Source organism: Filobasidium floriforme (assembly GCF_021052385.1).
Source record: "Filobasidium floriforme strain CBS 6241 chromosome Unknown HD553scaffold_5, whole genome shotgun sequence".
Taxonomy (NCBI): domain Eukaryota; kingdom Fungi; phylum Basidiomycota; class Tremellomycetes; order Filobasidiales; family Filobasidiaceae; genus Filobasidium; species Filobasidium floriforme.
The window spans coordinates 321,358-342,355 of record NW_025763626.1 but is presented as its reverse complement, the minus strand read 5'-3'; the positions used below and the strand labels follow the sequence as shown (position 1 = coordinate 342,355).

Genomic DNA, 20,998 nt, shown 5'->3' with positions numbered 1-20,998 from the left:
ACTGCAACAACACATGACAACATCACGGAACCATGATGATCGTTGGTCGACGTCGAGTCTCAGCTCGACCTCGACCCCATTCGACCTTCACATCGAGCTTGCTCATCGCCTGTATTTGTGCATAGCGCTTCAATGACAAGGACAGGACTCTTCAAGATCGTCGGCCGTACTCTAGCAGAATCATGCCAAAGTTGGACAACCCCATCAAGCTGAACGGAATACGGAAGCTGGCCAGTGCTAGCAAAAGCTGCTCGACCCAGGTGAACAGCGATAGACTAGATCGGAAGAATCGGACAGGACACTGACGGCTGGCTATGCCAACTTTCCATCAGTCGTTGGCTTACGGAAAATGTATCGGTGCCAACTATACCGATGTCAGTAAAGGAATGTGTGCGGAAGAGTTCCGAGCTTTCAAGGAATGCGTGCAGGCGAGTTATGGCCAGTAATCAAAGCGGCGAACCGTGTGCTCATACGAAATATGGTCTGGACCGGCTTGCAGAAAGCGATGGGCAAGAAGTGGTAGCTTCCGGCTTGTCGAACAACTGTATCCAAGTATATGGCCGGATGACTGTACTATAATATCGGGCGCCCATGAAACATTCGTAATCGAAAGACTACAATCTGCATCGCCCGTCCGTAAACCGCCACAGTCACTCTGAACGAAAGATACACCAACAGCCATAGGCAACCCGGAAGGTAGTAAGATAGATGCTCCAGAGATCTCGCATTGATTGTATACCAGTCAGGCGAGTCGCAAATACATGACAAATAAGGAGATTGCATCGCTCAATGGGTTCTTGTAGTCCGAAGCAAATCGAAGATCTGCCGGCTTCCCCGCTCAAACACGTTCCGGATGTCTTGTTCGACGTCACGACTCTTGGAACGGACGGCAAGATAGTCGGTGACCTGCAACGGACGATTCTAGATTAGTCACACGTGTCAAGAGGCGAACACGAATGGGAATCCCGTCGATCGAGACTCACTCCCGGGAAGAATGGTTGGTCCCGTCCGACAGTGGCAGCCTCGATCCAGCTCGGCAAGAGTACAGCAATCTCGCTGTCCAAGTATCGCTTGCCTTCTGTGTCGTCGAAGGGCGGCTGCGATCACATCGGTTTTTGCAAAAGAATGGGCTCTGTTCAGTTCCAGAGATTTGCGCGACTTCCGAATCCGAAATGCTTACCTGATCTTGAGCGAGATAGCCCAGAGTGTCCCAGATCTCGCGATGTGCGACGCCAGCTTCGATGAGGGTACGCGTCACCCAACCCGAAGGTGAGTCCTTCATGTCATAACCTCGTTCATAGTAAGATTGAGCGATCACGCCTAGACAAGAGGGAGAGTCGAAGTCAGTCTGTCGGTCTGACACGACAGAAGGCCATTCCTTGTTGTTACGGCTGACTTACCTGTTGGGAAAGCGGCGTGCGAAGGATAGAAACGCTTGCCCAGCCGTACAACAAGGTCTTGGAACGGCCGATACCGCTGGCTCGGGCTCAGATCTTCTGCTTCATGATCGGCTGAAGATGCGCGGTCGTCAGTGTCATCTCGGTCGCAAGTCGTCCGACAGAATGACTGACCTTTGAGTAGCAAGGCATTCCAGATATCTGCAACTAGTTGTGCATCCCGGTGATCGGACGCATGCAGTATGGTCAACTGGGATTCGTACAGCCCAAGAGGTTCGGCAAAGTCTGTGAAAAGCTGCAAGACAATACTGCCGTTGGATCCTATGATCATTGGCGCTCGGTCTTCAATCTGCTCACCTCGCTGATCGGGATCATGCGACCTTGCAATTGCTCGGCTTTACTAGCAGCCTCTTCCGTGACGTCCGGGTCATTTGCAATGGCTTCCCAAATCTCGAGTTGGATGTTTGCAACGTCATTCGTCTCCTCCAGCTCCGTGACAAAGTCTACTGGAGCCCTTTCAGAGTCCTGCATTGTCGATGACTTGGCGTGCATTGAAGCGAGCGCGAGGCATTCGACCCGCTGAGCCATCGGAAGTTCGATCCTGCCGACGGCCACAAGATTCGCATGAGTTAGGATAAGTCAGACCAGCTGGTCGAATCTCAGACATACCGTGCTTCGGCGAGCTCCCTAAGTGCTTGCGCTGCCCGGAAGTGTCGATTTCGACGGGCGTAGAACCTCCACAGCAGACTTGGTTCACCGCTTGTCAAGCCTCGGTAACGCAGGTAAGCTTCTACCTTGGCGTCGTTCTCGAGCTACGCGTCATTTGTGCAGGTCAGCCTTGAGAACCGATCTATCGATGGCTAAGGGCGGCCCTGCTTACCTCCAGCAGCTGATCTGATTTGCCTTTCTGTACCATCCACTGATACAGAGTCATCAAAAACAGGTCATCGCCAGTGTTGAGCGCATAGTCGTAAGCGAGATCTCTTGTGCTACTCGCTTCACTTCCTGTTGATATGCGACATATGCGTGAGCCCATGTGTGATACGCTTGCCGAAGGATCCCTTGCATACCTGGACCTTGCTGGGCTGCATCGTTGTCGAACTTCTCTACAGCTGAAAGTGCCAGCAAGTAGAATTTGAGACGCTGCTCGTAGTTGCCTTTTCGACCATCATCGTCCTTGCGTCCATCCAGATAGTAGGTAAAGGCTAGATGATCGGGATCGGCCCGTTCCGCCTTCTCAATAGGCAATTGTATGCAACCTATGTCACAAATTCAGATTCGGCCTTCTGGAACGGCACATGCACATCGCTCACCAGCTGGATATCCCAATGAACAAAAATCGGAAACGACTTCGTTGAGCTTTTCTTCGCTAAGCCCTGGACAGGCCTTCATGAAGTTACTAGGAATCGGACAAGATGAACTCCCCGAACAGCCACATCGACTCCGACAGAAGCCACACGGCGACTTACTCGAGCGCTGACTCCAAGTGCGCCTGGCGTTCCACTCCCTGTCGGACCTCCTTTGCTTTTCGCAAACTCTCCATGGCCTTGTAAAGATCGACATCGGCTCGGCTACAGTACGATGGACATCGCTCTTGCAACTTGTTGCTAATAGTCTCGATCTAAGCAAGGGAGAATGCTTGCGGTCAGCTAAAGAGCGGCATTGTTCCGTACGGGACATGCTTACGCTCTGTTCCCGGCTGATCTGTTGATTCACCACATTGGTGACGAGTCTTTTAGCCAGATCCCTCCCTCGAGGATCGACCACCAATTGGAAGTAGTTCATCGCACTGAGATCACGTTGCAGAGATGGGTCGCAACTGAGAAACCACCGGATGATAAGCGAACGTGGCTTTGACCACAGCTGGCGCTATACTGACCTGGCCAAGACCGTCTCGAACCTTTCCTCGCTGAGCAACACCACAAAAGCCAAAGCCTCGATCGTCTGTGCGATTAAGACCCTGACCGGATGGAAGCTATCCGCATTAGGATTGGTCGCACCCGAATTTGGCACGAAAGTTGGGTCGATGGAACTGAAAATGTTCGTTCGGCTGTAGACACAGGGTTGATCAGTGACATGGCATCAAACCTCTGGCATGAACCAATGATTGACCTTTTCAGCAAAGCTTGCAGGTCTTCAAGTCTACTTTGCAGGTCCTGTAATTTCCCGATTGACAGCGAACTCGAAGCCATTTGTGTTGACGGGCTGTAGAAGACGAGGGCTGGCTAAGCGATGGCTCAGCCCTGCCTCGCGACCCTACTTACTTGGTTGACAAAACATTGGTATTCCAGAAGGTTCTCAGGGATCTTGACAGGTGCAGGTACACGGCGTCAAGCTTCCATTGAGCAGCATTCGCGGATTGGTGGTCTGGATCGGATGCAGACGTAATTATGTAAGAGCATTTCTACCGAGGGAGTACGGTCGTCGGAATACTTACACAAGGTCTTTTGCTTTTGTTGCTCATTTGCCCAATTGACGAGATGGTCGAGAGCGCCCTGAGCGGCATTGTTCGGCAGGTAGTCTCGCGTCCGGATCCCGTGTTGACCAGCAGATCCGTTCTGAGCGGCAATGGCAATGTCGATAGCGAGCAAGGGCGAGACAGACGAACTGAGTCTTTGATAGAGGGCTGCAATTCAGCATGCGAATCGTTTCGCGTCGAGTCTTTTCGGCTCTTTGCTTACTGTCGTTGAATGGCCAACATCATCTCCGTCCGTCCATGGCCATTGGCATATAAGAAGTCCAAAACGTCTATCGGTCGATTCTTCTCGAATGTGATCACTGCACCGCCCTGAGTCATCACAACGAATCTTCGTTTGGAAGACACCGTAACTTCGGTGACCATTTCGTGCGTTTCCTTGATACTCAACTCAGGTCCGCTTGACCCCTTGACCACCCGTTTGAGCGCGCGGTCTCCGCTGGACCAAAAGTCTGGTTCCTCCGCGATAGCACAGACTGAAGACTGAAGATCGGCGGTGACGAAAGATTCAGGGAATCCTGTACCTCGACCGGGTATGTCCTGCGCGACCATCTGTCCTTGCTGACGCTTGGCTGCCAGATCAGCCCACTCAAACGGGTCGGCAGCATACCAGACGAGTGAGCAAGAATCGGTCGACTTATGATGGACGGTCACGTAGACGCCATGCATATAACGACTTTCCGTTATCGGTTGGGAAGTTATGCTCAAAGGGCTAGATCCCTGCGCGACAGGAACGCTCTCAATGGGAAGACGGATATGCGCAACGTGGAAGCCGCCTGGACCATAAGAGTATCCCATCCCTCTTGATTGAGCGCCATCCTTCATGTAGATTCGGGCGTCTGGAAAGAAACATCGTTCGGGCAATCAGTGCCGGGTGCGCCTTGCTTGATCTGATCAATCGGCTCACTACTAGAAGTCGTAAGAACCAGACATGCTTCAGACTCCATCTTGGTGATGACATCGATGCTGAGAATTTTTGTCTGCTGGTCAAAGAACTTGCTCCCTTCTGTAAGTCTTCGAGCCAAATCCACGGGTGACACGGCTCCTTCTTGTTTGGGCACGATCGTGTTTCCTCCGGAAGATGCTGTCTTTCGGACGATGGACCATCTCTCGATCTTGTTGTCTTTCGTCAGACCATAGATGACTTCCCGTTCGTGATCGATAGCCAGCTGGACAAGGTTGTCCTTCTTGTTAGAGCCCACTGGAATGAAGTTGGTCCAGCCTGAAAGACCCGTCGACCAGTTCTTCATCACGGGTTCTTTCACTCCACCGCCGTAACCGATCAAGCCCAACCATCCTTGATTGCTATCAATCTTGGCTTCGTAGACAAGCTCCCACAAGCAGCCGCCTCCTAGGAGAAACACCCGGGACCCGATGGGTGTACAAACGATCTGTTGAAGCTCGATATTAGGAGGCGATGTGGCGGAGAGGAACGACTGGTTGGGCAGCATGTCGACGAGCGAGATGGATCGCGTGAAAGGGTCGTAGGCCAAGCCAAGAAGACTGGTTCTGGCGTTTCCGGCGATGACGAGAAGATGGGTGAGGTTTTGGAAAACGGCTAGCAAAAAACGCGAACATGCGAGCGAAGTGAGCGGGGGTCGAGCGGTCGAGTTGGCTAAGAAACGAGCTTGCGCTCACTTGGGTCGGCCTTGACTACACCAACGCAGGTAACCGAATTACCGGCATCGTGTTCAATCCTAACCAGACCCGAGTCTCCCCTGAAACGCGATACTAAGGGCTTAGCAGATTGAGGGGAATGACGCTTATGTCGACCTCGCAACGTACTCTTTCGTATAATCCCACAAGACCAAAGTCCCGCTCGCCGTGAAGTAGGCCCTGCCAATGTCGAGCAAGAGCCCTTGACCTTTGCTCTTACTACTGTTCCTGCCTATAGAAAGATGATCCATGAGCTCTTCGTTCGAATTGCGCAACCGAGTTCAGTTATTGCTACACCGTACCACGAAGCATGTCGATAACGCCATTTGGGGGCCCCATCTGGCTGACCTGGACGAAAGGAGTCGCCAGATTATTCGAGTCGATATGCGAACCTTGTGCGTGTGTATATAGATTGCTTAGCGAGGCTATAGGACGTCATATACGCCAAGTGATCTTAGCAGCGCATCTGTCGACCAGCGATGGAATATGCTTACGTCTAGCCAACCCTCCCATACCCATACTTCCAGCACCGAGATGATCGTCAAGTCCGTTGCCGAAGAGCGATTCGTCGTTGATCATCATGTTCTCCACTGCATCTCTTGCAGTTTTGAGAGGAACGAAGAGAGCTGGATCTCCTTCCAAAGGGCTAGATTGCTGCGCAGAGCTTGTGCCTTGAGGCGGGGCCTGCACTGATTGTTGCGCAACCTCCTGTGGCCGATACTGAATCTGCGGTTGTTGAAAATAGGTGGTGCTACCCATGTTCGATGGGTCCGCCTTGACCAAGCCATTGATGCTTTGCATCTGGTTCTGCGTCTGTTGCTGCCCCTGAAGGTCCCGACCTGACATGCTCATCTGCATCTGGCCCGCATATTGTGAACCAGGTGCAACGCCCTGAATAAGGCTGTTACTGGAAGTAGCTGGCTGCTGGTTGTAGACCGCCACCGAGGATGAAGCGAGTTGCGATTGTGATCGAGGGAATGTTGGCGTCGGATTCGAGTTGTAGTAAGACGATGAGCCAAACATTTTCTGCTCGCTATTCAGCCGAACTGATAGCCAAGATGACGAGATCAAACAACTACTGGAATTCGGAGCCGTCTGTTCAAGACCGAATTGCTAAATCGTTGTGAGAGATTTCTTGAACTCCTGTAATTTATCAGAAGCATCCCTTGATCCCTTGAAATGTTGCATGAGATGTTGTCATGTCGACGGTTGTGAGCCGGTCGGGAGCCTTATCAAACAAATGAATGCAGCAAGAATGAGGTTAAGGGGAGTGAATGACGTGGCAAATATCAGCAATCGCGATTACGTAAATCGACTCTTCGAGGAACCAAATTATTTCGAAGAAGTTCGGCCTTGCCATCCATCTTTCTCTTGTGTGTACATGTCAAAATCACAACATCTCGGCTTCGCGTCCCTGACGGCGGCGGTGTGATAGCTATAGTAAAGCTCCAAACGACACTTGTGGATACTTTGAACGAACACCACGTAGGTTCACCCGTCTCCGAAGTTGGTCAGCAGCAGGGTCCGCCATCATGCAGAACGACGAGATCATCTGGTCGGTGATCAACCAACAGTGAGTTTACCGCCTGACACTTCCTTTACCTGGCTATTATTGTTTGGCCTTCTGATCCGATTGAGTTGTAGGTTCTGCTCTTACAAAGTCAAGACTACAACACAAAACTTCTGTCGAAATGAATACAATCTTACCGGGTTCTGCACGAGGCAGTCGTGCCCATTGGCCAACTCGAGGTATGCGACGGTGCGGGAGCATGAAGGTGGGTTTGCACTTCGTCTCATCTTGTCACTTGATTGTGAGACACTGACATAGAGTTGCATTGACCCCGCAGGTGTACTATATCTCTATGTGAAGACGATTGAGCGAGCGCACACACCGGCAAACATGTGGGAGAAGATCAAGCTGAGCAACAATTACGCCAAGGCATTGGAGCAGGTCAGTAGCCGAATGCCACGCACGGGATTGATACCAACCGGCTCATGACATCGACAAACAGATCGACAACGAACTTATCTACTGGCCAAACTTTGTGACACACAAGTGCAAGCAAAGGATCACCAAGATCACGCAATACCTGATCAAGATGAGGCGGCTGAGTCTCACGCAACAGTATGTCCTCTACGTTGATCACATCGTTGCCCATTCGAATATTGACCTTTTGGGATTGTCGACTAGACCCAAGCTCGTGGGAATCAAGAAGAAGCTCGACCGAAGAGAACGAACCCGAGAAGCCAAAGCTCTCAAGGCTGCCCACCTCGAAAAGGCTATCGAGAAGGAACTCTTGTCTCGTCTGAAATCCAAGGCTTACGGTGACGCACCTCTGAACGTGAACGAGGATGTATGGAGAGCGGTCCTCGATAATGAGCGAAAGGCAAAGAACAAGGAGGGCGAAGAGGAGTTGGAGATGTTGACGGATGAGAGCGAGGAAGAGTTTGAGAGCGGGGACGAGGAGGAAGAGCTGGAGGAAGAGTACGAGGGTGGCGACAGGGAGTTTGTGGAGGACTTTAGCGGGAGCGAAGACGAGATGGACATGGAGGACTATGACGATGGCTCGGATGACGTGAGTGGCTCGTTCGGTTACAACTCTGCATCGAACAGCGCTGACACTGTTTTGTATCGATGTCGAAGCAGAGCGAGGCTGGTTCCGACGAGGACTCCGATTCCGAGGACGACGAGCCGGTCACCAAGCATAGCCGGCCAGACAAGTTCAGCGGAGTCAAGCGAAAAGGACCCGCTGCGGCCGGAGGCAGTGCCAAGGGCAAGAGTAAGCAGTGACTCTACCTTGATAGTCGCTTCCGATCTCATCTCGCTCACACTTGTCATACTTGCAACAGAGATGCCCAGGGTCGACGTCGAGTACGAAGTCGAAGAAGAGCGCGAAGTGGTGCCCAACGGCCGTGGTCGGGAAATGTTGGCCAACTGGTAATCGCAAGCAGGCATGCTTGGCCCTCTCTGTTGTACGCCTTTTCACGCTGTTTATATACGTTCCGATCAGATCTATGTGGTCTCGCTTTTGGGAAAGAAACAAGCACATCTTGCCCCAAGAAGAACCTTGAGCCTCAGCTACCTCGGATACATTCGGAAAGAATGTGAAAATGATCCGCTAATCTACCTGCAAGTCGAGCAACATCATACTACTCGTATCAAGCTATCAAGCCTGTTTCGAGGGTTTCAGTCGATCAGTAAAAGAGGTGTCCATGTCATTCGAACGCGTCAGCCCGTCGAACTCACGCGACGCGACGCGCGACCAATATAAATCAGGTGTCGGATGCGTCGGATGCCCCGTCCCCCATCTGATCATCGAGGAGATCAGACTCCAGCCTGCACCCTGTAGATGGCTAAGCGACAAGTATGACATACAACCGGTCGAATACCTTCCCATGAGATAGATCAGTCATGCAATGGAGGGATCGGACGATGAAGATCCCCTCGCTCTATTGCCCAAGAAAAGGCATCGTACCACGGTGCTCCACGAGCCGTTCCAGAAGAGCGATGCCGATGCTACCACTACGGCAGCTCCGATAGTCGATGTTGTGCCTACTTCTGATTCAGAGGAAGCTCAGGAAGATCTGTTCGGCTCGAAAGGATGGGGCAGCTGTGCAGGCATCTTGAATGACCCATCGGTTGTCGTATGTAAGGGGTCGGGCGGACCAGCCGTTGGCGCAGAAAGCGGACGTGTCGGTACGTTGACCGCTGTGTCTAGAATGTTGGGTCTGGAATGCTTATCGTTCGTTGAGATCTATGTGGCTATAGTAGAGAGAACCGGGATGGAACCCGTAGCCGTCCCTTCAGTATCGCCTCCTCTCGCCTCGATTACCGATTACCCCAAACAGCACGATGTTCAGGACGATACCCCCGACCCTCAGACATTATCGTCTGCAGAGTTTCCATCGGGGCTAACATGTCCGTCGTCTGAGCCGGAAGGAAGGAACAGTAGATGCACAACAGCACTTGATGGTGCCATAGCCCTCAAAGAAGCAGGCTATCTGGAACCGTCCGGACCCTCAGAAGCTGTGATTCCGAACGTATTCCGAACGCATAACACCCACGCTCAACCGAACGGGATCTTCTCGGAAAACTTGGATGTCATTGCCATGGACGTCGAGGATGATCAGGGGCCAAGTGCAATTAGCGTGATGCCTGCCAGCGATACTGCAATGACTACTCGACAGGCTAACTCTCAACCGGATCTCCAAAGCCCAGAGGTTGAAGATGTCCTCAAGGCTTTTGGAGACAGGGTGCCCGGACAGAGGATAGCAGCTGATGATGATATGGGAATCGATCCTCAACCCGTCAAGGAGCAGCACGAGCCTTCCAATGACGCAATCGAGAATCATGATCACCGAGAAAGAACGAGCGTCGATCGAGATATCAGCTTTGAGCCCTTCTTCGATACGGAAGGTCCGGGAATGATGGCGGAATCTGCACCAACCGCTTCTCAACCTCCATCAGACCATCTCTTGTCGGCCCTCAGGAACGATGTCGCTTCGATTACAGGCTCGCCAGTCAGACCGACTGGTTCTTTACCAAGAGCTCGCACGAGGTCGCCGAGCTTGTCGCCAGCTCCTGCAATATCCCCGAGCAATGGGCTGGCACCCAGACCTGCTAGTCCGTCTCCGACACCGCAGCTTATTGAGCCGGAGCTAGACCCTGCGCTTCTAGCGTTCCAAAATGCAAGGACTTTTCGTCGTCGTACGGCCATTCAGTTGCAACCTTATACGCGCGAAAAGACCAAATACAGAGCAATGGTACGCAAGGGAGGCAGACTGTTGATTGCCGAATTGCTACACGATGACCCTGATAGGGCCGCCATCACAGCAAGTCTGCAGGAGTCGGGGGATAGTCAATTTCGAGAAGATCAGCCGGAGGTTCCTGAAGAGCCTGAAATCGACATGGCAGTCTCACCGCCTGTCACGCCTAGTGATCAAGATTATGCAGAGCATTTCCAGCTGTATGGAGAAGTCGCAGACGAGGCGACGGACCCACGGTTGCAAGCACTAGCAAAGACCAGGTTGAAACTCGAGCGCCAGGAGGCTAAGAGGAAGGCAAGAGCAGATAGAGAGGCCCGACAGTACATGGCTTTCCTTGAGAAGGAGATCAAGGAGAGAGAGCGTGTCAAGCGGTTGGAGGAGAAGGAAGCCAAGCGAAAGCTGAGGGAAGAAAAGCTGAAGGAACGGCAAGCCGTTAGGGTTCCAAGTGAACCCGATACTCCGCGAGCTAGGAGACCGGTCCCTAAACAGCGATCTACGACGAAACGATCTGTGCCGGTTGCAGGAAGCAGCTCTGGCTCCGAAAACGACATTCAGCCAAGCGTCAAGCGTCGAAAGCTGGTTAAGCGGGCAGGCTCATCCGAAGCTGAAGGAAGCCATCGGACAGGTGGAAGAGGAGAGCTTCGCGAGTCTCGCACGGCGTCCCCCTTGCGAGTCTCACAGCGTGACGACATGAGCCAAGGCGATCGTGATGATTCGCACTCGAGAATTGACGCTTTCGACTCTCATGTCGGGCCGTTCGAAGAGTTTGACTTTGATATGGGGGATGACGAGTTGCCGGAATTGACCTTCGATATCGCGACCAGTCCTCGCGTACCGCTTTCTTCAAGCCGAACTATCAATCTGGCTACCCCGATATCTATTCCCGCAACAAGTGACGATTCGGATTCGAGCGAGAAGATTGACGGCCCTCGGGAAAAAGTGAAAGCGCTGAAGCGAGTCATGCCAGCCCTGTTGGCCAAGAAGCTGGCTGATAAGGCAGAGGCAGACTACCAAGCGCGACAGCGCCGCAAGGCCTTGAAAGCCAGAGAAGCGGAGGTTGCGGCTCGAGCCCGCCCCGGTCAAGCTGTCCGGCGCAAGGCAAATGCGCCCTCACACCGACAAGGCGTAGAAGGGCTGTTTGACGACGATCCTTCGGTGGGAAGAGATGATGAGACCCCACATTTCGCGTTAGAGAGACCGCCCGATCCGATGATAAACATTTTTACAGACGACGAACAGGACGATGACTCCGTGCTTCCGAGCGATTCTGGCGGCTCTTCGCATGAGAGCCAGTATCAGAATGAACGAGTACGGCAGTTTCAAGTTGGAGATTTCGACAGCCTGCTTCACGGGCCTCGAAAAGCTCGCCCAACCAAATTGCCACCGAAGCAAGGGTCGAAGGCGCTTTTCAGACGACCTCGAGTCGATGCGAGGCAGCAGCGCAAATCTCAATCGCGGAGGCCTCAGGAGCATGCTGGGATGCCACACAGTCCCGCGAACCTGAATAAAGTTTCTGCGAAGAGACCTCGCAGGAAGCGACGCATTCTGGATGACAGAACCATATTCGAGGTAGAGACCAGCTCGGCGGTGGTTACTCGCGCTCGTCCTAGATCAGGGAGTAGGGATCAGCTGGCTCGACCCGTCGAAAAGCGAGCGTTCACCAGGACGCCATCGGCAGTCACAGCTGTGAAAAATACAAACCGGAACAGCGCCTCGCCTGTTAGATCGGGCCTCGATCTTGTACCGGAGCCCGTCGCATCAACGACCTCAAATAGGCATGCCACCGTGTCTGAAGCATCTGACATGTGGGACGATTTGCAAGACTTTCAAATCGATTTCGCGATAAAGCCCTTGCAAACAGGAGTGGAGTTCGGTATTGCCTCCTTTATCGGGTCAGGAAAGCTCCGGAATCATATCGACTATTTGGATGGGCGCGACCGTCTTTTTGCAGAAGGGAGCATTGAAGCGATAGGTCTGGCGTTCGAGACATCAATGGAAGTCTCGGCATTCATCGCGCTTTTGCCTATTGCTTTGGACAAGATTAAAGACGATGTCCTGGCCGTCATGAACGATCGACTGGAGCCTCAGATGTCAGCGGCGCCTCGCCTGATCTCCTTCCTGATCTCATACCTTGCCAACGCGGATTGCAACGACTCCGACTTGCGTCAAGTCCAGCTTGCATTTCAGGCTCTGAAAGGCAATCTCCAGGATCTCTCCGTGCCTCGATCAGCAAGAGATCGCAACCAAGCTTTCTTTCTACTGGAGGTCAGGCTCTCTCTTGCAATTGCGCCGATGGTTTTATCACGCGTCGACGAGCGTTTGGAATCGCCTACCGCATACGATTACGATTCGTTAGTATGTGAGCAAATTGCTGCAGTTATAGAAGGCTTGCTGCAGTATGGCTTCGATCGAACCATGAAGCCCTTGAAGGCGATTATGAACTTCGAAGCGGAAGACGGGATCGTCGATGACTTCTCTGCGGAATGCTGGGTTGTCGTCCTTCACCTAGCATCTTGTTGGGATCGCAAGCCTGTCTTGCAAGCTCGGGACGCTTCGACACTCCAGCAATGTCTAGATCGCGCTTTAAATTTAGCTTTTGAAGGCAGGCACGCGGGTCCGCGAGCAAGCGAACGGATTTGGTATTTGACTATTGGCCTAGCGGCGTTGTCGCAATTCGACAATGCCGGTAAGGTTCCTTCGAATCTGTCAGTGCCTACTCGCTGGTTTCTCGTACGGAAAGCGTTGAGTTCCATCAAGATAGTGTCACCTACTGAAGAGGAGGAGACCAAAAGGCGACATCAACTCAAGCCTCGGGATAAATACATCAAAATCGTGGTCATCCGGTGCTTGCAATTGACCAGTGTCTGGCGATGGCATTGCGATCGTGAGAGCTTTACCATTGCCACGAAAGACTTGGGCGTCGTCTTTCGGGACAGGGCTTTGCGAGGGTTGCCTAACGAAACCTTCGCCGATTACCCGGTCTTCATTCGCCAATTCAACCGAACTTTGGCCGAAGAGATAGATATGGAGGAGTCCGCCTACAACCTATATCTCCAGCTCGTCTGTCTATGCGCATCGGACATTGTCACGATGCCCTCGAGTCTGGATGAAGCTAAACAAGCAGCAGCCGATGTCAAAAGGCTCATGCTCTCTATCGTACCGTTTAGTCCTGTGCGATATCAAGAAGGCAAGGTACCAACCGACAGGCAGCTGAGCGCCTTGATAAATCGCTTCAGCACCGCGGTTATCGCCGCCATTTTCGACATCACCCTGATGCCATATCTGCTGGGCAATACTCGAAAGTGGATCAACTTTGCTTCGGCAGACACAGAGAGTCGCAGGACATGCATCCGTGGTTTAATGTACCTGGGTGTCGCCGCCCGTCATCACGGGGAGTCGTTAACGGGAATCGTAGGGGAACTATCGAGCCATTTCGAAGTCGTACAACGGGAGAAATCTCGATTGGAAGCGGCAAACGCGAACGACCGTGCGATTCTAGAGCACGCTCGACTGTTGGTGCTGATTGTCAGCTGTTTCAAGACGTTGATCTGTACTCACTCGTTCGACGCCGAAGTAGAAGCACAGCCCAGGTACCCAGATCCAGAACTCCTGGCCCCTTGTAAGTTCTTCTCAGGCAGCTGATTTGCTTCGACGCATTATCGCTAATCTACGATATCGCTTTCGGGATGTCGTTCTTCTCCAGGCTGGACGCAGAGACTACGATCGGCAGAGCTGGTTGCTGATCGCAAAGCTGGACTCGAAGTCGTCGCCTGTGTGCAAAGCTTTTTGGACGCGCGGGCGTCAGCTCTCCCCGCAAGATCGAAAACTCGACGACCTGTCACTGACGACCCTGGGGAGGACAGTCAACAAAGCGACTACAGCGCTATGGGGCTGGATTTTACGGATGCGGACCTCTTGGCGATTGACGAGTTAGGAGCGGTAGTCGCTCCGGAAGCGCGGCTGGATGCGGGGGTTGCATCGGTAGGTTGTGCATGTCCGTAACAGTCATAGTCCCTCAATATAGTGACGCTTCGCTATCGCACAGATTCTTGCCGATTCGATCTCGCCGGGTATCTACGCGCTCCTGTCGAATACCATGTCGGAATCCTGGCAACGGTTTTCGGGGCAAACCCGGGCGGAACGACAGCTGTATATTTCAGCAATGACGCGTTGTTGGGCGGAGTGTGCGAGTATCTTGGTAGTGGATCATCATTTACGAGTGAGTGCTAGGCGTTCTTGGTGTCGAAGCGGTCGGCGGCTGATTTGCCTTTCGAGACAGGACTGGGACACGTACCTAGCCTATGGGCAGGAGTCTTGGGAACGGTTGGGTGACGAGATCGGTAAACGTCAAGTTGGAATGAACTTCATGCTCAACGTGGCGCAGCTCGACCCGCCAGTTTTGACGGTACGTTTCAACCGAGAGCATGCCAATCAAGCGTTGTTGACGAAAGTGTGGTTCGCAGGCATACGGCGACACCTTCATACTTTTGATATTGCAGGCTTTAGTCGCGCAACAGATCACCATTGAACCAACCTTTGTGTCGACGGTTTTGCAAGCCTCCTCAAGTCAGGTTCACTTTCTACTTGGGGACACGTGGCCAAATGATATCAGCACCTTCAACCGAGCGGACTATCTTAAGAATCGTCTATCGATTTTGAAAGGTGAGCGTTTTTGCCTTTCTATTTAGGTCTGATACGGGAGACGCGCCCGCTGACTTCCCGCCTGTGTACCCAGTGATTTTCAAGAATGCTGGAAAGGCATTGCAGTTTGGCAGCGCTGTTGCGGGTAGCAGCAAGCCGTTCGTTTATCGGTGCATCAATCACGTTCTGGCAGCGATGCAACAGAACTACTCGGTGAGTAATATATGATCGGGTAAAACTTCGATAATCGCTCGACTCAATTCCCGTAACCTTAGCTTATCGACCTGCGCAAGGGAGTGCTGAGATCCGACTATCGCGCCTTTACGAATGAGGTGGTACAGGCCATCCGGGACGAGTCGAACGCAAGCATATCCGAGGCGTCTGTTCCAAAGCTCAAGCAATTCCCCCTTCCTGAGCCGATCTCATAGCGTAGATTAACGCACTACTTGTCCATCTGACCATGTAAAGATCTGTTGGACGAATTGGCCGACGGCAACAACATGGGCACTTGTCGTGGTTGTTCTCTCAGTCCAACTGCGCGGTGGAGATCAGGTTCCGCACTCGAGCCAGCCGCCGTGGCATGCTTCGACAGAGATCAGAGAAACATCGACCGGACGTGCAGTTCAGATTGACCGGTCACTCTCGTCTTTCTGCTCACAACATTAGACTCACAGTCATAGCGATACCTTGCCTCTTTCCATACATATAGTGGATATAGTGGACCGTTCATCGGACTTTACGGGATTGTCAACCCGTAGCACTGCTCACATCAGACTCCAACGAGCGACAAATCGTTGCACCCAGCTCTGCTATCCCATAATACACGTTTGGCTACCATGGCTCGAGATCGCACGCCAGAGTTTCGAGCTGCTCTGTCCTCAATTCGCAACCGTACCCGGGCATCCATCGCTCCGGTGAATGGGTCAATTCCCATAGGACAGCGAGACGACTCGAAACAGAACCTCTTGATCAATGGAAACGGGAGAGGAACAAGGGGTGCAGGGAAGGAAGGACAGAAGAGCGAGTTTGCTCGGATGGCAGGGCAGATCAGCAAAGATCTGACCCTGACTATGGGGAAGCTGCAAAAGCTTGCACAACGTAAGCCTCTAGCCCAAACAATGACGCATCGAACCATCTTTGATAATACCCTTCCACGAATTTCAGTGGCTAAACGGAAAACACTGTTCGATGATCGGCCCGTCGAGATCTCTGAATTGACGTACATCATCCGACAAGACATCTCTTCCCTCAACTCTCAAATCGCTCAACTCCAGGGCTTTGTAATTCAGCAGAAGAAGGAGACGCAATCGTCCTCGTCGGCTCAGGGGAAACAAAAGGGCGTGGTCGAGGAGCACAACAACAACGTGGTGATGATGCTGCAGAGTCGTTTGGCCAACGTTGGAGTGGGATTCAAAGATGTTCTGGAGCTGCGAACCCAGGTAAGATGGTTGTGATTCCCAGATACGGTCCACCAAGCAGAAGCCTGACATGTCACCGCCTTGGCGTGGTCAGAACATGAAAGCCAGCAAAGATCGGACGGAGCAATTTATGCATACCGCATCATCGGCGGCGACAGCGCCTCCATCCCAGAGTGAGCAGCAAGATCCAAAGTTCGAACTTACCGAGACTGATACGTTTATACGCATCCGCAGACTCGGTCCTGTTCAACTCCAATTCGCAATCAGGCGGAGCTCTCTCAGCAAATTCTGCCCTGCTTCAACCCACCGACCGCAAGGGCAAAGGTCGAGCGTACCCCTCGTCGTCCCCTCTATCGGGCTCGACGAATCCTTCCTCTGATTTCCTCGCCTTGGACATGTCCGAGAAGGGTGGTCCGGGCAGCGGGCTTGGAGGTGGTGGACAGATGCAGCAGGAGCTGGTACTCGATCGTCAAGACGAATACATACAGTCGCGTAGTTCCGCAATCGAGGGGATCGAAAGCACTATTGCGGAGTTGGGGCAGATCTTCCAGCAATTGGCTGGAATGGTTCAGCAACAGGGAGAGATGGTGCAGAGGATCGACGCTGACGTGACGGACATTTCTGCGTAAGTCCGCGTTGCTGTGCTCAGTACCTGTGCATCAATTGACCTCTACTTTTCCGCACGCATTATGACAGCAATGTGACCGGAGCTCAGCGGGAATTGTTGAAATACTATGCATCGATCACGTCGAATCGATGGCTGATGCTCAAGATTTTTGGCGTTCTCATTATTTTTGTGAGTCTGCTTTGTTTCGATTTACTAGCTACCAAGCTTGTCACATGCCGTATTTGCTGATCTCCTCGATAATTGCGTCTCGTCCCAGTTCCTTGTGTTCATTCTTGTATCCTGATCCGAAAGTCACCAAGCCTTGTCCCGTATCCGATCATATAATTTGCATGCTACTTCGCGATTGGACTGTAGCAGAGCGCAGAGAACGTAGCAAGACAGCCTGAGCACAGGAGCCGAGAGCCGAAGCGGAGGGAGGGGCCGAGAGGGGTTAGTTGCCACTTGCGTCATCATGAGGGTAACCTATCCACAAAGTCAACAAACGCGCTCGCTCCTCTCGCCGAGCACACGGCGATCGACGATGGATCGAGGATATGCCCGTTCCCGCTTTTTTTGTGTAGCTGCGGTGAGAACGTCATTCCTTTCAGATCACGATCGGATGACCTGAACTACATCGGTGTCGATATATATCCAGTCGAGTGAATCGAAACTGCCCAAGATCGTACGGCTGCGTTTCTCGTCTCACTCTACCAGAGAAAGACTTGCGAGCCAACCAGACGACCATCTTAAATTAAGAGCCTACATCAGAGTGTCCCAGCATGGTCGCCTTCGTTATCGACCAGTACTACCTGGTCATTACCCTACTCATCACTATAGGGTGGCAATGTTTGGGCTTCTTCATCGCCTGGACTTTACAGGTAAGTCGCCAAAGACACGGATGTGTGTTCCTGAACGACCTCTCTGATCGCGCAATGCAATCCTCATTTGGCAGTTTGACAAGATCACCGAGTAAGCGATGACCTTGCATGATGCATGATGAGAGCAGTATGGACCGTTGCTAACGACATTCCAATCTGCATCGCCGCAGCTTCACGGTAAGTATGTGCCACCTCGAGCTAGCGAACGATGCCAAACTGACGCCCGAGTCGTCGCTAGGGGGGCAGCAACTTTTTCGTTCTAGGTGAGCAGGAATGCTCAAGACGGTCATGGTTGAAGTTTCGATGCTTACCTCTGCCCGTCATATTATAGCCCTGGTGACTCTCTTGATGGGCAACAGTAAGCTTGACGGCCCGCTTAGCCGCGTGCCACGAATCTAACCACATCTCGATGTCGTCTCATCGATAAACTACAGCTTTCTATGCAAGAAACATCGTGTATGTCCCTACTTCCAGACGGAAACACGGCCGGTCATGGTTGATCTGACACCTTTCTGATGACGATACACAGCGCATCCGTCTTCCAGATGGTCTGGGCCGCTCGATTGGCTGGGTTCTTGCTGTTCCGCGTTCTCAAGACGGGTAGTGAGTCTTGTGTCTCACAACAATCAGCCCAGATACAGCGAAACGTCTAATTGCGATCATGTTTCTGATACAAACCAGGCGACAATCGTTTCGACGACATCCGGTCGCACTTTTTGAAATTTGCCGGGTTCTGGGTCGGCCAGATCCTTTGGGTCTGGGTCGTCTGTCAGTCGACGCGATAGACCTCCTTGACAGCTTGTTACTGAAAGTTCGAATCGTTTCCATCAGCTCTGCCCGTGGTCATCTTGAATTCTCCTGCCGTATCGGACTATTCGAGGGGAGGAGACAATCCCTCTTTCGGTACAGGAAGGGACATTGCGGGAATCATCCTCTGGGCGCTCGGTTTCATCGTCGAGAGCTGGGCTGATATCGCCAAGGTCAGTATCGACGGTCCCGTTTCACCTGGATCGGATACAGGTTGACGTCTGGGCTACTCGTGTAGTTCTGGCACAAGAGCAACAACCCGCCAAAGAACCGACCATGTACCGCTCAGGTCTGGGGCTGGTCTAGACATCCTCCTTACTTTGGCGAGATCATTTTGCAATGGGGTATCTGGATTCTGACCAGTGAGTTTGCCTCGATGAGCTGCTGCACCAAGTCATCCAATGCTGACGGCGACGTCTGCTAGTCTCACCCTCGACCAACGGACGTGTTGATGGAGGGGCCAAGAGCGCTCAGTACGGAGCCGTCGTTGGACCCATCTTTACCACGCTTTTGTGAGTAGAGAAAACCCCATCTCTCTTTTTTCGGCGCTTGAACTCTGGCTCAACGAAGTCGTCTCGCAACCAGACTTCTCTTCGCTTCTGGAATCCCCACTGCGGAGAAACCCACTGCCAAAAAGTTTTACCTTCAATCCTACTCGCCCAACCCGGATCGGGAGAACGACGGCGGTTCGACCTGGAGACACTACAAGGGCTACCTGGATCGTACTTCGTTGCTGATCCCCATTCCGCCTGCGCTGTACAAGCCTCTGCCGAGATGGGTCAAGACGTGGGTCTTGTTGGACCTGCCAATGTATCAATTCGACGAGAAGAAGGATGGGGAAAAAGCGATCGAGGAGGAGAGGCAGAAGTTGGAGAGGGAGAGGTCGTAAAGTCTGATTGTAGCCGAAAAGGATAGGTAGATGTAGATCGGTCGTGTCTATAATGATGATGTCGAATTGAGACTGAGAATAAAGATGGCACGGTTAGCATATGATCATCGCCAACCACAGCCACAAGGCTCTATTTCTGAAAAACACACATTTTCCACCGGGGGATAGCACCGATGAGACTGCGAGCTACGAGAATGCTAACTGAACGTGAAACAGGTCTGGGAAAGAGGGGGTCGTGCGGTCGAAACAGGATCATGTCCGCGTCTGCTGTGCCGTTTGTTGTCTTTGTGTGTGCGTAAATTCGGGATCAATCATCGAGCCAAGTAGGGGAACCAATCCGGGGACGACCACTCTCGATACGGGGACGACCATCTCGTAATATTTGATATTTGATTCGCAACGTTGGCAATCAAACTTCCACTGCTCACGTGACAGTCATCCTTGCGACTCTCACGTGATGCTCAAAGTCCCGATCACAACTCCCCGTTCGGAACGATCCGATAGGGGTATCGCGTTCCTTGTGAACGACCGAAAGATCTCTTGTTCCTTCCATCTGATCGTTCCATAGCTTCTTTACCTGACAACCTTGCACATCATGGAAGCTTTCGTATTAGCCAATCTTCATCATATCGTCGCACCTCCCCTGGAGCAACATCCAGCCTCGCCGCCCCCCCTGATCGTTGAGAATCTACCACCTTCACGCGTCGATGAGCTTGATCAATCAGAAGAGGATGAACCTGAACGCATCGATGCGCCTGAAGGCTTTGTGGCAACTCCCCTCCCCATCGTTCCTCAACCTACCCTCGAGAAACTGATTGAAGAATTAAATAAGCATGGTCGAATTCAGGGTTATGCGATACGCATCCTTAACACGACAAAACGAGATGGAAAGATGCGAGCGGCGTATATCGGCTGCACACTTGCTGGTCAACATCACAACTCGCACAAGTACATCGAAACCTACGGCCGAATAAGAAGCAAACATCCGAGAAGTAAAAGAACAGGATGCTTGTTCAAATTATATGCCTCTATAGACGAACAAGGGCGATGGAACTATGAGGCTCGACACCTCATTCACAATCATGAGCCGGATGATTCCCCACGCATACATCACCAGCATCGAAAACCTACTACTGTTGAGTCGGAGAAGATGATCGACGCTTTCAATGCGGGCATATCCGCCTCAAAGATACTCGAGCTACTTTGCCAGTCAGCAGCTCGCGAGAATCGATCCACCTACGTCTCGATGAGGGAGATTTACAATGCAAAGACGCGATACTTCTCTTACGGAAATCAGGGTCGTACTTTTACGGACGAATTGTTGCTGCAGCTCAAGGAGGCGGGGTTCGACGTCATTCACAAGGTCGGGGATCTAGGGGAATTAACCGACCTCATCATGACGGAGCCAATGGCCATGGCATTGATGCGACATTATGGTTACGTCTTATACATCGACTGTACT

At 52.2% G+C, this 20,998-nt stretch overlaps 6 protein-coding genes across 6 annotated transcripts; 5 read left to right on the top strand and 1 right to left on the bottom strand.

The window, feature by feature from the left end:
- Positions 1-32: 32 nt before the first annotated feature.
- Positions 33-720, top strand: HD553DRAFT_348544 (uncharacterized protein; the record flags this gene model as incomplete). Its single annotated transcript, XM_046183390.1, has 4 exons — positions 33-41; positions 126-260; positions 333-428; positions 500-720. The coding sequence occupies 4 exons, from the start codon at positions 33-35 to the stop codon at positions 521-523; spliced, it is 264 nt and encodes an 87-aa protein (XP_046038406.1). The 3' UTR covers positions 524-720.
- Positions 721-6,675, bottom strand: HD553DRAFT_307059 (Non-repetitive/WGA-negative nucleoporin C-terminal-domain-containing protein). The gene is made up of 21 exons (XM_046179379.1): positions 6,024-6,675; positions 5,832-5,954; positions 5,659-5,761; positions 5,512-5,591; positions 4,781-5,431; positions 4,079-4,712; positions 3,835-4,010; positions 3,662-3,764; positions 3,510-3,602; positions 3,277-3,447; positions 3,084-3,216; positions 2,867-3,018; positions 2,711-2,796; positions 2,468-2,656; positions 2,278-2,402; positions 2,067-2,209; positions 1,755-1,998; positions 1,572-1,692; positions 1,401-1,511; positions 1,181-1,320; positions 721-1,097 (listed from the first exon to the last, which is right to left on the bottom strand). Exons 1-21 carry the CDS (start codon positions 6,550-6,552, stop codon positions 927-929), a joined length of 4,278 nt encoding a protein of 1,425 aa, XP_046038405.1. The 5' UTR covers positions 6,553-6,675; the 3' UTR covers positions 721-926.
- A 258-nt stretch (positions 6,676-6,933) lies between these two features.
- On the top strand, positions 6,934-8,809 carry HD553DRAFT_307057 (putative glutathione S-transferase 6). The gene is made up of 7 exons (XM_046179378.1): positions 6,934-7,102; positions 7,174-7,304; positions 7,377-7,480; positions 7,542-7,654; positions 7,721-8,105; positions 8,177-8,309; positions 8,380-8,809. The coding sequence occupies exons 1-7, from the start codon at positions 7,062-7,064 to the stop codon at positions 8,469-8,471; spliced, it is 999 nt and encodes a 332-aa protein (XP_046038404.1). The 5' UTR covers positions 6,934-7,061; the 3' UTR covers positions 8,472-8,809.
- Positions 8,810-8,867: 58 nt separating this feature from the next.
- HD553DRAFT_307055 (Mus7/MMS22 family-domain-containing protein) lies at positions 8,868-15,597 on the top strand. The gene is made up of 8 exons (XM_046179377.1): positions 8,868-9,226; positions 9,299-13,915; positions 14,000-14,277; positions 14,342-14,515; positions 14,576-14,701; positions 14,760-14,958; positions 15,032-15,150; positions 15,213-15,597. Exons 1-8 carry the CDS (start codon positions 8,947-8,949, stop codon positions 15,363-15,365), a joined length of 5,946 nt encoding a protein of 1,981 aa, XP_046038403.1. The 5' UTR covers positions 8,868-8,946; the 3' UTR covers positions 15,366-15,597.
- Positions 15,598-17,404, top strand: HD553DRAFT_307042 (putative integral membrane protein sed5). Its single transcript, XM_046179376.1, has 6 exons — positions 15,598-16,035; positions 16,102-16,376; positions 16,450-16,528; positions 16,590-16,980; positions 17,052-17,151; positions 17,240-17,404. The coding sequence occupies exons 1-6, from the start codon at positions 15,774-15,776 to the stop codon at positions 17,264-17,266; spliced, it is 1,134 nt and encodes a 377-aa protein (XP_046038402.1). The 5' UTR covers positions 15,598-15,773; the 3' UTR covers positions 17,267-17,404.
- A 134-nt stretch (positions 17,405-17,538) lies between these two features.
- HD553DRAFT_307037 (DUF1295-domain-containing protein) lies at positions 17,539-19,645 on the top strand. Its single transcript, XM_046179375.1, has 12 exons — positions 17,539-17,840; positions 17,915-17,931; positions 18,011-18,017; positions 18,079-18,103; positions 18,172-18,198; positions 18,275-18,296; positions 18,370-18,443; positions 18,522-18,608; positions 18,672-18,820; positions 18,886-19,009; positions 19,072-19,159; positions 19,233-19,645. The coding sequence occupies exons 1-12, from the start codon at positions 17,742-17,744 to the stop codon at positions 19,534-19,536; spliced, it is 1,023 nt and encodes a 340-aa protein (XP_046038401.1). The 5' UTR covers positions 17,539-17,741; the 3' UTR covers positions 19,537-19,645.
- The last annotated feature ends 1,353 nt before the right edge of the window (positions 19,646-20,998 follow it).